Source organism: Pogona vitticeps, chromosome 3 (assembly GCF_051106095.1).
Source record: "Pogona vitticeps strain Pit_001003342236 chromosome 3, PviZW2.1, whole genome shotgun sequence".
Taxonomy (NCBI): Eukaryota; Metazoa; Chordata; class Lepidosauria; order Squamata; family Agamidae; genus Pogona; species Pogona vitticeps.
Window position 1 is genome coordinate 214,628,369 of NC_135785.1, and position 15,617 is coordinate 214,643,985.

A 15,617-nucleotide genomic window follows, 5' to 3' on the forward strand; every position below is an offset into this window, starting at 1 on the left:
GCAGCTGTGCTATCCAACCCCTATCAGTCATAATCTGGAACAGTGCCACTTTCTATTAGCCAGGTAATAGAAGACCTGAAATTATTTATACAGGCCTATGTGAACCACTCCGTTTGCTCCAATGCATTCTGATGACTTAATTAGATAGCCAGTGTAACACATGTGGCTTTCCAGTCAGGTTCATTGCAAAAGACCAGTTCATCAAAGCAGGAGAGTTGTGTACTCTACAGCTAGATTAGAAATACGGATTTCTTCATTAAGTATCATGTGGCTGACTGTGCCTCTTGGTTTGTCACTATCTATTCAGACAATTAAATAAAACCTCATGCTGGATAAACCGAGGCTAATAAAGAGACCTTGAACTGAAGTGCAGCTGGCAATCTTTTCTTTATTAAGACCTGGCAGCCTACATAGTGACAGCCACTACAAGACGAGACATGTGGGGTGGTTTCTTATTCTCTCTCCCCTAGACCATTAATATTTGCCCTTTTTCGGGCATGACATTTTGGTTGATAGGATTTTCCAACCCTTTGTTATTCTCACACACAAAAAAGGCAAAGAATAAACAAAGGTCAACTCTTAGAGCTGTGAAAAATGAAACATTCAAAGGGCTTTGAAAATTTATCGGTGTCAATCAAAATAAAAAGCAACTGTGATGACTGACAAGCCTGCCCCCAGAAGAATGGTCTTTAAAATGGCAGATACAGTGTCCAGTTTAATGATACTGCTTCAATCTGTTATTATGTTTTTCAGAAGATTTAACTGTCTAAAGTATGCAATCCAATTCAGTTTAAAATTAAAGGGATTTTACTGTAAGCATGTGTTTAAAATTCACGTGTAAACATATAACTGGAGCATGCAGCAATGAGAGGGAAACCCTTCCCTTACATAGAAATATTTGCAAGAGTCATATACAATGATTGGCATATGTCATGTAGCTATAGCACTTAACCTCCAACAAATGAAATGAAAGTTTGACATTTATCTTGCACCACTTGACTTACGATAGTATGAAAGAATGATCCTCCCAACTATAGCTTAATATATTGTACAGCAAACAATCAAGAATGGCAAAAATGACATATGATGTTTGCCTGAAGATTACACTATGTTATGATAGAGCACAATACAAAGATGCCAAATATAAATGGCAGATATGCATGATTAAATAATGGCCAATAATATTCTGTTTACTCTACAGTAAACAATAACAACCAAAAAGCAACGTTTTACAGCTATCTAATATTTTAGAATCTAATGCAAATAAATATCTCCAGTGTAGTTTTTCACAGGTACAAAAATTAACAGATTGTTCACCTGTCTTCTTGCTACGCCTCACAGGTTGAAAAACTGAACAGATTCTTCATAGATATTAATTACTGGTTTAGTTTTGTATGTCTTATTTTCAACCATTAAAATACTGGAAACCCCTATTTCATCTAGAAAATAACTGTTAGAGCTACTTACTATCTTCTCAATGGCAGAAAAAAAGTTTTTAAGATCCTAAACAAGTGTGAATTTGTAAAAGACATGAAACTAAATCACAATACTAAGTTCTATTATGCACACAGTGAAAAAAAATAAGTAAAATCAGTCAGTTGTTTTAAAAGTACAAACATGCATCATCCTGGAATCTAAAAATATACTATTTATTGAAGAAGTAAACAATATATCAAGAAAAACAAGTCTTTCTATTTCAAATATGCTTTTTTTTACCCGTGATAGCTAGGGCTATCTTTTTGCTAATATGGCTGAGGTTTTATTACTTGGATTTAGAAATAATAATTTTGGTTTCTGAAATATTAATTTTTATTTGTAGCTTTACTACAATGCTGGACTTTCTGCAAGTGGGAAAATACACTGAGACAGAACTTCAGAGATAAATGAAATAAGGCATACAGTAAGCTGGAGTGACCAAGGTCTATTTTAGAATGTGTGTAAGAAGTACTTTTGGATAACATTTCGGGGTGAGGAGCTTCTTGCTTAGAACATGGGCTGCCCATGATATTGAGCAGACGTTGAGTTGTCCCTAGACCTCAGTAGCTCCCACATTCTCTAGCATACTTGGCATTCCATGTGAATTTGTTTTCCTGGAAAAAAATGACATATACTATTCTCAGCCATATCGGGGGCACATTTTTCAACTGAACTGTTACTTTAGCCCCCTCTCCCTTCAAATGTGCTTCAACACAGAAAAACCTTATTTTTAGGCTGAAGTCCAAATACGTTCCAGTAATGTATCAGCTAAGGATCATTTTATTAAGGAGAGGTAGAAATTTGTTGTGTTTTATTCAAGTGCAAATATTTTACTACCATATATGTTCCACAACCTATTTCCATACTTCTCGTAAGCACCCCACATTAAATGAGAGAATTGTAGAGAGCAGTGGTTCCCATCCTTGGATCTCCAGGTGTTCTTTGACTACAACTCCTAGAAATCCTGGCCAGCATAGCTGATGAAGGTTTATGGGAGTTTTAGTTGAAGAACACCTGGGGATCCAATGTTGGAAACCAGTGGTATATAGCAGGGGTCCCCAAACTATGGCATGTGGGCCACATCCAGCCCACCTTTCCTTTTTATCTGGCCTGGTCTGGACTCTAAGATCTTTCCCACTCCACCCCTCCCTCTCCCTCTGAGGACAAGCTCCACCATGACCACCCACTGCAGGCTGGGGAATCCCCCAGTGCAGAAACCAGCTCCAGAGCAAGATCACTCTCACTGCTGCTGCTATTGCTCCTGCCGCTGAGAACAGCCACCGCCACCATTTCAGGTACCCTCAAAGGCCATGGAAGGAGAGTGGCTTGTAAGGGAAAGAGAGACAGAATGGAAACATCTTTGCCTCCCTTCTCTCACCCAGAACTCACCCACAGCTGGCCCTCTCCCCTCTGTGAAGTGCCTCCCACATGAAGAGAGGACTAGGCAGGACTGATAGCCCTGCCCAGTTGCGCTGAGATTAGTGAGGGTGAGGGGTGGGCACAGCAAAGAACTGTCAAGCACTAGTTTACAGCATTGCTTTTTAGTCCTTCTGCCTGCTTCCTTTCTTTCATACAACTGGGCACTTAGGGCTTCAGTGTCGTGAAGGAGGGAGGTGAGGTGAGGTGAGGTGAGCAGCAGCTGAAGTGGCGTCAGTGACACAATCACGTCAGTGACACAATCACGTCAGTGACACAAAGGGGTCTTGTTCCCCAGTGAGCCTGCTGGAGGCCCACTGGGGAACAAGACCCGGGCAGTCATGGGGAATGAAGTGCTGAGCCTTGACTCCAGAGAGCTGTGTGTTTGTCCTCAAGAGGTGGTGTATAAGAAAGGTTCTCTTTTGCTCCATCACACTATGACATTGTTCTTCTGGAATAATACTAAGCATGCTGGAGGCCCACTCAAGCAAACTCTGTAGATGTAAGCTGTACTGTCAGAAAGTGGGTTTTACTTCTCGGTACCCATGCAGATCTGGCTTAGGAATGCACCCCAATAAAAGGAAGAAAGCAAAATTTTGATCAGAGCAGGATTCTCTTGGTTTCGCAAGTAGTACAAAACAAATCATGTCACAGATCACATCAGACTCAGGGGGCTGGAGTATAACTGTCCAGCACATTTTGCATAACCATGGAATCCACATGTGCATGTGATTGTTATTATTTACGACTTATGGTGACCTTGTCAATTAATGACCTCCAAAAAGACTTGTCCTGAAGACCTGTTTGGGTATTGCAAACCAGAGGTCAGGCATTCAGTCTGTGACTGAGTTAGTCATTGTGTCACCCATTTTTTCCACTTCAGAGTCTGCCACAGGAGAAGTTACATTCAAGATGGTTGAGAGCAATCCATCAACATGTAGTATTAAAGATTATTCAAGTGTACTTTCTTGTTCACTCTGCTCTGTCTGCATCTGTGTACTTGGAACTCATGTTCCTGGCAACACACTAGTCCTAAACCTGTTTTTCATTGTATCATTTCACAATCTGTACATAAAGGAGAAAGATACCCCAGAAGGGTAGCATTTCTCTCCAGGCATGTTACAGTATTAATACATCTGTAGCAGAATGATGGGATATTCAGGATAGGTCAATTAAAGTATACACAATAACTAGACTATGAAATTTCCTGCTAATTTCGATCTGTTTAAAAAGGTTTGGACAAATTCATGGCAGATGGTACTATACATGTCTGCTAGTCCAGCTGCTATATATTAGCTTCATAATTATGCACAGTACACTTTCAAATATGCGTTGTTAGGGAGGGTGCTGTTAAACCCATATTTTGCTTGTGGGCAAAGCAACAACTGGAGATGACATCTTCCACGAATTGCAAAAAACTGTGACTATAACCAGAATAAATTGCAATGTGTGACAATTGATGGAGGACAGAACATGTTCGGAGTGAAGAAAGGTTTGATCAGACAAATCACAAAAGCTGGTGAGGTTGGGCAATTCTAAGTGCTGATGTTTTTGCATTGCCTTATCCATCAGCAAGCATTCTGCAGAAAATATGTAGATATGTCCTGTGTCCTGAAACCTGTTGTTTCAACAGTGAATTTAATTCATCTCATGGACTTAATCATCATCAGTTTCATGATTTTCTGAAATAAACCAATCCTGAAAGTGTTGACTTTCCATATTACACAGCAGTTTAATGGCTTAGCTTGTTTGTTTTATTATGGCTTAGCTTGTTTGTTTTATTATTATATGGTCACAGACCCGAAAATACAAAGATAAAAACATTATATAAGATATACAGAATAAGTAAGTTGTTAGGACATATCAGCAGTATAAAACTTAAGTTATGTGGTTGTCTTAATATAACATTTTACGAATTCTTAAAACTGAGAATAAAAATTGGCTTAGCTGTGAAAAGGTTCTATCATGGTTCTTTCAGCTCAGAAAAGAAATTGATTTATTTTTCACAGAGAAGAATCGACCTCAACCAGTTTTATTTAATGCTGACTGGCTTTGGAAATTGGTACTTTTTGCATATGTATCAAGCCGTATGAACCAATTGAATCTGAAGTTGCAAAGTGAAACAAATTTTATTTGTGATCTATTTGCACATGTCAAGGCATTAAAGGCAAAACTTGTGCTACTTCATGGACAAGTGAAAGTGCATAACTTGGTTCATTTCCCATGTTGTCAAAATTTTCTTAAAGAATGTAAAGCAGAATTTCCTTCTTCAGTTGCAACAAAATTAATTTCGGACTTACAAAAACAATTTCAGGAACGATTTTCTGAACTTGATGGAAAAACAGATGAAATAAGGCTATTTCAAAATCCTTTTGATTGCAATGTTGAAACAGTTCCAAATCAGTTTCAAATGGAAATTATTGATTCGCAGCCAGATGACAAGCTGAAAGACTTGTATAAAGAAGGAAATCTGTTCCAATGGTTGTTGTGGGTTTTTCAGGCTCTTTGGCTCTTTGAGGGCCAAAGAGCCTGAAAAACCCACAACAACCATCAGATCCCAGCCATGAAAGCCTTCAAGAATACAAGTCTGTTCCAACCTGAACAGTTTCCAAATTTGAAGCGATTTGCTTGTGGATTTGTGTCATTTTTCGATACAACATATCTGTGTGAACAAATGTTTTCAAGAATGAAGTATGTCAAGTCCAAGTATCGAGCAAATTCATCAGATGAGCATCTTCAGTCCATTCTAATAATTGGCTCCTCAGGCTTGAAACCTCAACTTAGCAATATTTTGAAACTAAACAAGCAGTTCCATCATTCCCATTAATATTGTAGTATACAAGTACAAGTTTGTTGATGCAAATAAAACTTATTCATTCATTATAGAACTTCTCCCTCCTTCATCCCTCAAAATGTGTAAAATATATGATGTGGCTGTCATAGTGAGAAATATGGAGACCCCTGGTATAGAGGATCAATATCAATATTAGTACACTTTAAAACTATTTAGTGTTCATTTCTGCTTCATGCAAAAAGTTTTAACTTACTGGTTATTTACCAACATCTACCTGCTTGAACACTAACTAGGTATCTATGAAGTACCATGAACAAACTCAAGATCTTAGTCACTGGGTTCTATATTCTGAATATTATTTTTTTGTAGTATGTACCACGTCTTCCTGCGTTGGTTTAGTATAATGAAAGACTTTTAAAAATAATAACAAAACAATTATTTTTGCCAATATAGTAAATGCTTAGTTACTGGCAGAAGTTCAAATATCTTCCCATCTCTTTATTATCCAGCTAAATATTCACACCACAGAGAGCTCACCACTGTGTTAGATAACCTTACCTTTTATGCTAATTGTTCTGCTAGGGCTGGTCATACTCCTAGGGCAGTGCAGACTAAGAAGGCAAACGATCCTTATACGTCACATGTTGATCATCATTACAAAACTAACCTCCTCTTCCTCCTTTTCCTCCTTCAACATTTTCTTTTTCCCAAGATATCTTCAGAGATAAATTTAATGACTAGCCCCACAACAAAGACCAAAGTCAGTTCTGTCCCCGTATCCACAACTCAAGAATGTTAAGTTATATTATCAAAGGCCGTTCGCTTGGCAATGTAATACAGTATGTGACATTATATATCAGCAGTGCTCCTTTACTCTCTGCATTAAAAATTATCAAAAGAAGAGGACAAAAGGACACCAATTTGGTATTAAAATAGCAGTATTCAGAAACTGGTAGAGCATTCCATTCTTTGGTACTATTGTAACCTTTATATCTATACAAATATATGAGGAATATATAATACATTTACTTTATCTCTTACATTTAGTGCCATGTGAGCCCATGTGCATGTGCCATGTGACATGCCTCTGAAAATGAGAGCCTCTAATCCATGGAACTTGTTACGTAACAACAGACCTGTCTCAGGACTATTTTTTTCTCTCAATACTATCATAAACCATTTTTTCATTCAGGAAATTTGTAGAAAAACATCATACATTTGAATTTTATTCCAGTAGACAGTTTTATTTTACACAGTTGACATCATTTATTACTGACTAGTCTGTTCATGACTGATTGTGAGTATATGCATAGAAATGACTTTACACTACTTGAATTGTGGACTGTTATGATTTCCTTGAACATAACACTTCTAATTTGGAACTTCTGTACTTCATATTCTTATATATGAGTAAGTTGTATAAGGCATGAAATTGAGTTTTAAAAAATAGGAATTCCAGTGTGAAACCAATTAAAATTAATAAAACAAACAGGTATCTTGTTTGTTGTTTCTTAGGAGGCAATCTGCATTATTGCTGATCTACAGACAGTAATATAGATATCTGAAGTCAATCTATGCTTCTAAGATAGTAAATGTTGTCGAAGTTCCATGTGTGCTATAAATCATTATAGCACACATGTGGAACATTCAATGACCTACATATAAAATCCAAATATGTAATTAATTGGTAATCTATCATAACATAAGACATAAGACATAAGACATAAGAAATTTATTTGTCATTGCACTCACAAGTGGGTGCAGCGAAATGAGGTGCTCTTCCCCAAGGTAAAACTGGACAACACCACTACAAAAAAAGTTAAAAATATACACAACACTCACCATACAAATATAAATACCCCGTTTCTCCCAGCAATTAAAATTCCACCAACCTAACAATAAAATACCAGGATAATACCATGACAACAGAAAGGGGTGAGAGGAAGCAAAGTATACTATGCAAAAGATCCTTTGGGAAAAATATACAGTATATTCAAATTTCAATCCTGCATCCACTCACATGAGATTAAGAGATAAGTGGCTCTGAATTCTGGGAGAACATGTCTACCATTGTATTGGTAAAATATAACCTGATGGTTTCTACCACACTGTACACAGAAAACAAAATCCACTTGATTCATTATCTGCTCTGATGCCAAAAACAAGACAAAACAAAACAAAATCCTAATTTCTGAATCCTAACAGAAATATCAGAATGCAAATTGGCACAAATTAGGCCATGGTTACACCAGAGAAATGTTCCCCTGTTCTAATGAATTTCCATGCCTTTGTTGTACTGAATAATGGTCATGTGATATATATACCTGGAAGAATGTCCCAATGTGTTTTAATGTTACTGATTCATTCTCTTCTATTTGAATCATTATGGCTGGCTATACCATGCTAACAATTTATTTTCTCTCTTGTTTTCTAGGGTAATTCATCCCTTTACTTTATTTTTTTAATGTTTTAAATGATACATCAATATGTCAGGTGAGATTCCTGTCTGGTAACATTTCCTCTGTTGTGATGGCGCCTCTGGAAGAACTGTATTACACTTAGTAAACCCATCTAGGGCTGTGTTGCTTGCCAGACAGTTGGTAGAACGATGCAACACTACCAATCCTCTAGCATACTCTGCTGTTAACATGAGTTCACCTATGTATCAATATATGGGCTGCAAAAATTAATTTTTAAAAAATATAGCAGGGCAGCCATGTGTCAGTAATGGTGGCTGCGTTCCCCAGTGACTTGGCATCAGAAACAAATTGATAGGGTTGTGCACACATGTCATGCCGCTAAGGAATATACTGAAACACCATTGGGACAAAATAACAAGCCTCCCGGCAAGGGGAAAATAAATTGCAGTTACATCATTGGTTGGGTAAATTATTTAATAATGGTTGTGCATTGTGTGACCGGAAGGTTCTGTAAAGATCTAACAGGAGTATAACTAGGGAACATTTGCCTTATGTGATCACACCCTTATATAGCACATTTTTACCATTACATTTTCAAAATCACCTCTGCAAACCTTAAAGTGAAACAATGTGTTCTTTTTATATGAGATGAAAAAATGCTATATGAAGACTTTATGAAGCATGTATATTTAATATAGCCCTTTACACACCTGTTTTCATAAATATCTTATAAGATGAATTTTATCTCATAAGGAAGAAAGTCAGGATATAAATCAAACAAATAAATATTATTTCCGCATTTTCACATAATCACTGTTATATTATAAGTTTTCAGAACCACCAGTGTTCAGTGTCTTCCAAAAATGTTTACTGGAAATTTGCAGAGGGGTGTGTGTGACAACCTGCATGGTATACAACACTATAACATAGAGTACCTACATATATTAAAATAATAAATAAATGTAGGATTCAAGAGCAAGTACCCCCCCTTGCTGGCATCGATATCTAGCTAAATGTAAAGCACAGAACATTCAATAAACTACCAACATCAGATTATCTCTCACATCAGCATGTACATTCTCAGGTATATATAAAACAGAAAAAATACTGTTGGATAAATTAAATCTTACCTGGAATAAGCTGAGCCAATAACTGATGTATCCAGGACAGGCTGAGTACAGCTACCACGACAGTAAAAGAATAATGTTTCCATTTCATGATGTTTCTGTTCTTGCATCACACCAGTCCAACAACACTTTTGGAAATGTTATCTGCAACAATATTGGGAGAGAGAAAAATGTGACAAAAGTTAACATTGCCGAACAATCCAAAAAATACTTAACATATTCTGTACTGACTTCTTTGCCCAGTTACCACAGGTTTCTTTTGTTTTTGTTTTTTGTTGCTTTTTTGGTAAAAGCCAAAGATTTATAGATGCGTGCTGGTTTTGAACAAAGGTATTTTGAGAAACCAGTATTTTTATGTAGTGGACTGAGTATATGGTCTATGGCTGTGCATTAAAATACCATAAAACATCAGCCAGGTAAGTTCTACTGTAAAATCTTTTGTGCTACTGTAAGGAGTGTAAGATAAGAGTTGCAGGGTAGAGCCTCTGAGTGGACAGAAAACTTTGCTGCTATCTCAGTCTCCTGCCCTGTTGGGCTCTATTGAGGGTAAACATCTAACCTTCCATAGGTGAATGTGTACTTACATAGCAGACTTTTTGAAATCAACAGCTAGCAATTCTACACACTTTAGATACTTTACTGTAGAAGCACATCAGGAATAAGGCATTGCTTCTTGCACCCTGGCCCTAGGCTATTAAGAACTTTAAAGGTCAGAATTTGAGATTTCATTTGTGCCTGGAGACTAACTGGAAGGCCATGCAGCACTGCCATGATCTTTTCACTTTATCTAACTCTTGCTGTCTGGTGGCTATGTTCTCAACTAGCTCAATTTGTCAGTAACATTCAAAACCAGCAGTCTTATGGACAACACATCATCTGGAAACTACCAAGATGCATAGAATGCTCGCCTCATTCCTTCAGAGGAATGTGGCAATCCCCACCCGTTCCCTCCATATAAAAATATATATAAATATGGATATGTATCTGGCTGCAGAGTTCAACTCCCCACATTGCCTCCCTGATAGAGGCTGGATTGAATGATCCACAGGATCCCTTCCAGCTCTGCGGTTCTATGATAATGATGATAATGATGATTCCCAGGAAAAGATTTTTCCCTTGCAGGTGTACATATATGAGGGTCATATTACATGTTACATATATTATACATCATGCAAATGTATATGTTAGTTTTGTTTGCTTTAAAATAAGAACATAGAGGCCTGAATTGGATTGGGTACAAAAACACAGAAAGGAGAAGATTAATCCTTGATTCTGCTGAAATTCTCCTCCCCTGTACATCTGCTGAAAAGGAAAAGAAACAGGTCTGTGGACTGCTGGTATACACAGTACAATAGGTCTGTATTGAGTTTTGCAATGTAAAGCCACACAGATCCTTTTGTTTACAGAAGGGAGAGTTGAAAATATTTGCAATATCTTATAATAAACATTGCTATAATTTCTATGGAATACAAACATATGATTACAAAACGTGCATCAGAAGTGCATTTGATATATTCCACAGATGGAGTGTTGGGAAGAGTCAATTGAATATTGAATATATGTTCTACATCACTGGTTCTTAACCTTGGGTTACTCAGGAGTTTTGGACTGCAACTCCCAGAAGCCTTCACCACCAGCTCTCCTGACTGGGGTTTCTGGGAGTTGCAGTTCAAAAGCATCCGAGTAACAAAGGTTAAGAACGACTGTTCTACATTACTGGATAGCTCAATGGTTTAGGTATCTCTCTGTGGAGCAAGAAGCTGGGAGTTTAGTTTATCAAATTTCTTTATTTAAAATATATTTACCTCACCTTTCTCTTTATAAGGAACCACAACTTGCCTTGATAGGGGCTGAACTCAATGATCCATAGGATCCTTTGCAGCACTGCAGTTCTAAGATTAAGATTATTAGCCCTTTAAACCTTGCTTTGATGTTTCTGACTGAAATCTCTTTTCATCTCCTCACTATATCTCATCTATATCTTGGCTGGAAAGTTGAATTCCAAACACTTCTGTTAGTAATATCTTTGTGCAATATAATAAAGGCAACAACTAGAGATGGGCATGAATTGGAAAAAATAGCAAATCATTGCAATTCATAATTTGTCAATGTTGACAAATCATGAATCATAAATTTACGATTCTTTTCCTGATGAATCAGGGTTCCATGAGAGGAAGCCCAGAAAGGGAAGGTTTACCTTAATGGGCAGTCTCTCCACAGTTACAGAATCCAAACCGGAGTGGTGGTGTCAGAGTACGTCTCTGAGATAAGAGAAGACACATTCGCTATGGACACTGATGGGGGGGGATAGAAAGGAGGTAAATGGCTACAGTGGACAGCTCTTCTCCCCCTGGTGATGCTGTCTTCTTTCCCCTAGACAGTGGTAACAGCCTTCCCCAGACAGAAGCCTCAGGTGGTACCTCTCCAGATGTTGGCAGAGGGTGGTGGAAGACAGATGTCTGGGTTCTGACCCCCTCCAGATCACCACAAGGCACACATTGCTGAGCACCAGCCATGGGTCATTGGTCACCATGGTGAAATTATCCCATAAGGACCCTCTACCCTATTTGACATGATGATAATCCATTGCCTGCCCCTTCCTGTTGCTCATCTTGGAAGACTGTGTGCCAGTGGTGCTGTTCTGGGAGTATGGAGGGGATGAGCCTAGGGATAGGGGTGGTGGTGGTGGTGAAACCTGTCCTGCCATTATTAGTTTCGAGGACTGGGAGGTTTCCGGAGCCTTTGGAACCAGTAACTCCTCAGATTCCTCCAGGAGGAGGAGCGGCAGTTCTTTGGGCTCTGCTTCCACACCTGTCTGCAAGGTCACTGGAGGAGTAAAGGTGGTGGTAGCTGGTCCAATCAGGGGCCTTTTCCTCTTGGAAGACCCCTCTGCCCTTCATTTCTACCTTTGTTTGTACCCTGCTGCCTCCTAAACCACATGTCAAATAAAAGGGAAGGAAAGGAAAAACTAACTGGGATAATATAGGAGAGGGTGTAATAATAAAATTTATTTTTTAAAGGAAAAACAGGATGGTGGGGGAGAAGTTGAACATTTTCTTTAGTATTAATTATTTTTAAAGAGTAACAAGGGGAAGAGAAGAAGCAGGAAAACCAACACCTCTAAATAACTAAATAGACAGCCAGTCCACACCACACACAGACACAAACACTCTGGAATTAAAGGGGGGGAAGGGTAAAACACCTCTCTCTCTCTCTCTCTCTCTCTCTCTCAATCTCTCTTTGTGTGTGCCTTTTAAATTATTCTCCTCTTTGTTATATAATCACAACCCCAGAAGCAGGATTTTCACTCATTGGCTATACATTGGAAGTCCATCATCATGCAAACCTTCTTTACCTGCTTGAACTATGTTTATTTCACATACTATCATCTTAAGTGTAGAAATTAAAAAGATTCAAGCCTCAGGAGTTTTTCAGAGGGCATATAAAGATTCATCAGTTTTTGTGATGTAGCAGTAATAATTAAGAAATCAATGGCAAATTAAAAGTGCACAAACCCTAAGGAGGGGGAAAGCATTGAAGTTAATAAACAGAAAGGATTTAATCAATTTTGAACTTCTCTTAACGGTGGTGCTCTCTGTGTTACAACAAGCTACAAAACAAGTGTACAGTAATAGTCACTGCATCCTTTTTTGCTTTATAACCAAGGCTGTGCCATTTTACAGTGTTTGGAGCATGTGTTATATATCTGCTGTCTCTCTCCCTGTGTGGTCAGCCACACATTATCTGCAGACCAGAAGAGTGACTGATTAAACTGTAGTCTCAGACTCCAGATTGACTTTTCGACTAAGCCATTGTATTGGTTTCTCCTGTCATGACAGACTTTATTTTGTCATGAGATTCGCGCGGCCCCTTCGCTGGGTACATTCAAAACTCAATTAAAAACATGGCTTTATGTCAAGGCCTTCCCTCCTGCCAGCATCTAATTTAATTTAAATTACTTTTTTTTCTTCTTTTTCTATTTATTATTTATGACTTATTATGTTTTGTTAATTGATATTTTGATATTTTGTATTTATGTTATTATAACTGTATATTTTATGTTAGCCGCTCAGAGTGGTACCGAGTTACCAGATGGGCGGGATACAAATCAAATAAATAAAATAAATAAAATAATAAATAAATATTTTCTTTATCCTATTTTATATACCATTGTGACTGTTTCCTCTTGATGGAATACATGAAGCATCTACTGGGTCCAATAAGAACAGAAAAAAAGTATTATACTACTTAATTTAATCAACTTCAACTATTGCTTCACTCGTCGTTTAGTCGTTAAGTCGTGTCCGACTCTTTGTGACCCCATGGACCAGAGCACACCAGGCCCTCCTGTCTTCCATTGCCTCCCGGAGTTGGGTCAAATCCATGTTGCGAGCTTCAGTGACCCTGTGCAACCATCTCATCCTCGGTCGTCCCCTTCTCCTCTTGCCTTCACACTTTCCCAACATCCAGGTCTTTTCCAAGGAGTCTTCTCTTCTCATGAGATGGCCAAATTATTCGAGCCTCAGCTTCAGGATCTGTCCTTCCAGTGAGCACTCAGGTTTGATTTCCTTTAGAATTGATAGGTTTGTTCTCCTTGCAGTCCAAGGGACTCTCAAGAGCCTCCTCCAGCACCAATTCAAAAGCATCAATTCGTCGGCGGTCTGCTTTTTTTATGGTCCAGCTCTCACTTCCATACATTACTACAGGAGGAACCATAGCTTTGACTATGCAGACTTTTGCTGGCAAGGTGATGTCTCTGCTTTTTAAGATGCTGTCAAGGTTTGTCATCACTTTCCTCCCAAGAAACCGGTGTCTTTTAATTTCGTGGCTGCTGTCTCCATCTGCAGTGATCAGGGAGACCAAGAAAGTAAAATCTGTCACTGCCTCCATATCTTCCCCTTCTATTTCCCAGGAGGTGATGGGACCAGTGGCCATGATCTTAGTTTTTTTGATGTTGAGCTTCAGACCGTTTTTTGCACTCTCCTCTTTCACCCTCATTACAAGGTTCCTTAATTCCTCCTCATTTTCTGCCATCAGAGTGGTATCATCTGCATATTGGAGGTTGTTGATATTTCTTCCGGCAATCTTAATTCCAGTTTGGGATTCATCCAGTCCAGCCTTTCGCATGATGTATTCTACATATAAGTTAAATAAGCAGGGAGACAATATACAGCCTTGTTGTATTCCTTTCCCAATTTTGAACCATTCAGTTGTTCCATATCCAATTCTAACTGTTGCTTCCTGTCCCACGTATAGGTTTCTCAGGAGGTAGATAAGGTGATCAGGCACTCCCATTTCTTTAAGGACTTGCCATAGTTTGCTGTGGTCCACACAGTCAAAGGCATTCGCATAGTCAATGAAGCAGAAGTAGATGTTTTTCTGGAACTCTCTGGCTTTCTCTATAATCCAGCGCATGTTAGCAATTTGGTCTCGAATTCCTCTGCCCCTTCGAAATCCACCTTGTACTTCTGGGAGTTCTCGGTCCACATACTGCTGAAGCCTACCTTGGAGGATTTTGAGCATAACCTTGCTAGTGTGTGAAATGAGTGCAATTGTACGGTACTTGGAGCATTCTTTGGCAGTGCACATCTTTGGGATTGGGATGTAGACTGATCTTTTCCAGTCCTCTGGCCACTGTTGGGTTTTTCAAACTTGCTGGCATATGGAGAACTACACCATCCAGACTTCATAGAACTATACCCCTACAGTAGAAAGTTTTGAAGTGAGTGACATTTTTTTCACCACTTTCTGTCTTCCCAAGAGTTCAAGCCAAACATGCAGTTGCTATTGACACACCAGCTCCAGGAAGTATGGAGTGTGTTCTCACTACTAGGGCCAGTACAGGAACACTAATATTTGTATAGGCTCATGGTTCTTGGATTTAGACTTATAAACCTTGGTATTATGGGCTGAGTTTTCTCCCTGTATCTCAAGCTTGGAAGGTCTCTATCTTTCCTAAGCGTATTGAGTCTGCTACACCTCCTCATGGAGGAAGAGAGCTCTGGGTGCTGGACACAAGTCAATGCTGGACATGAATCATGACAAGTAAATGGCCATTTTTCAATGGTGGCTCCATCATTCTGGAATTGCCCTCCCATAAAAACAATTTTGACTCAGACTTAACAGATTTTTAAGAAAACCCTGAATAATCTCTAGATGTATCATTAGATGCAATAATAGATATATATTAGATGTAATTGTTTTGAAGGTTCAATTTGTATTTTGTTATTGGTTAATGGGTACTGATTACCTCTGAGGGTACTTAAAAGAGTATCAAATTATAACCTTTAAAATAAAGGGGGAAAAGTCCTTTCTGAAGGAGCCTGTTGTTTTATATGTTTATATTATTTCAGATCACTCCCTACTGCCCACCCATGTTCAACA

At 38.5% G+C, this 15,617-nt stretch overlaps 1 protein-coding gene across 3 annotated transcripts in view; it reads right to left on the reverse strand.

Annotated features, from left to right (window-relative positions):
* The window catches only part of ROBO1 (roundabout guidance receptor 1), a 769,638-nt gene that overhangs the window by 652,775 nt on the left and 101,246 nt on the right, over positions 1-15,617 (reverse strand). For all 3 annotated transcript variants that reach the window (XM_072994024.2, XM_078388993.1, XM_078388992.1), the window contains exon 2: positions 9,237-9,377. In XM_072994024.2, coding sequence (XP_072850125.2) covers positions 9,237-9,324 — 88 coding nt within the window. In that variant the 5' untranslated portion in view covers positions 9,325-9,377. The remainder of the gene's footprint in view (positions 1-9,236; positions 9,378-15,617) is intronic.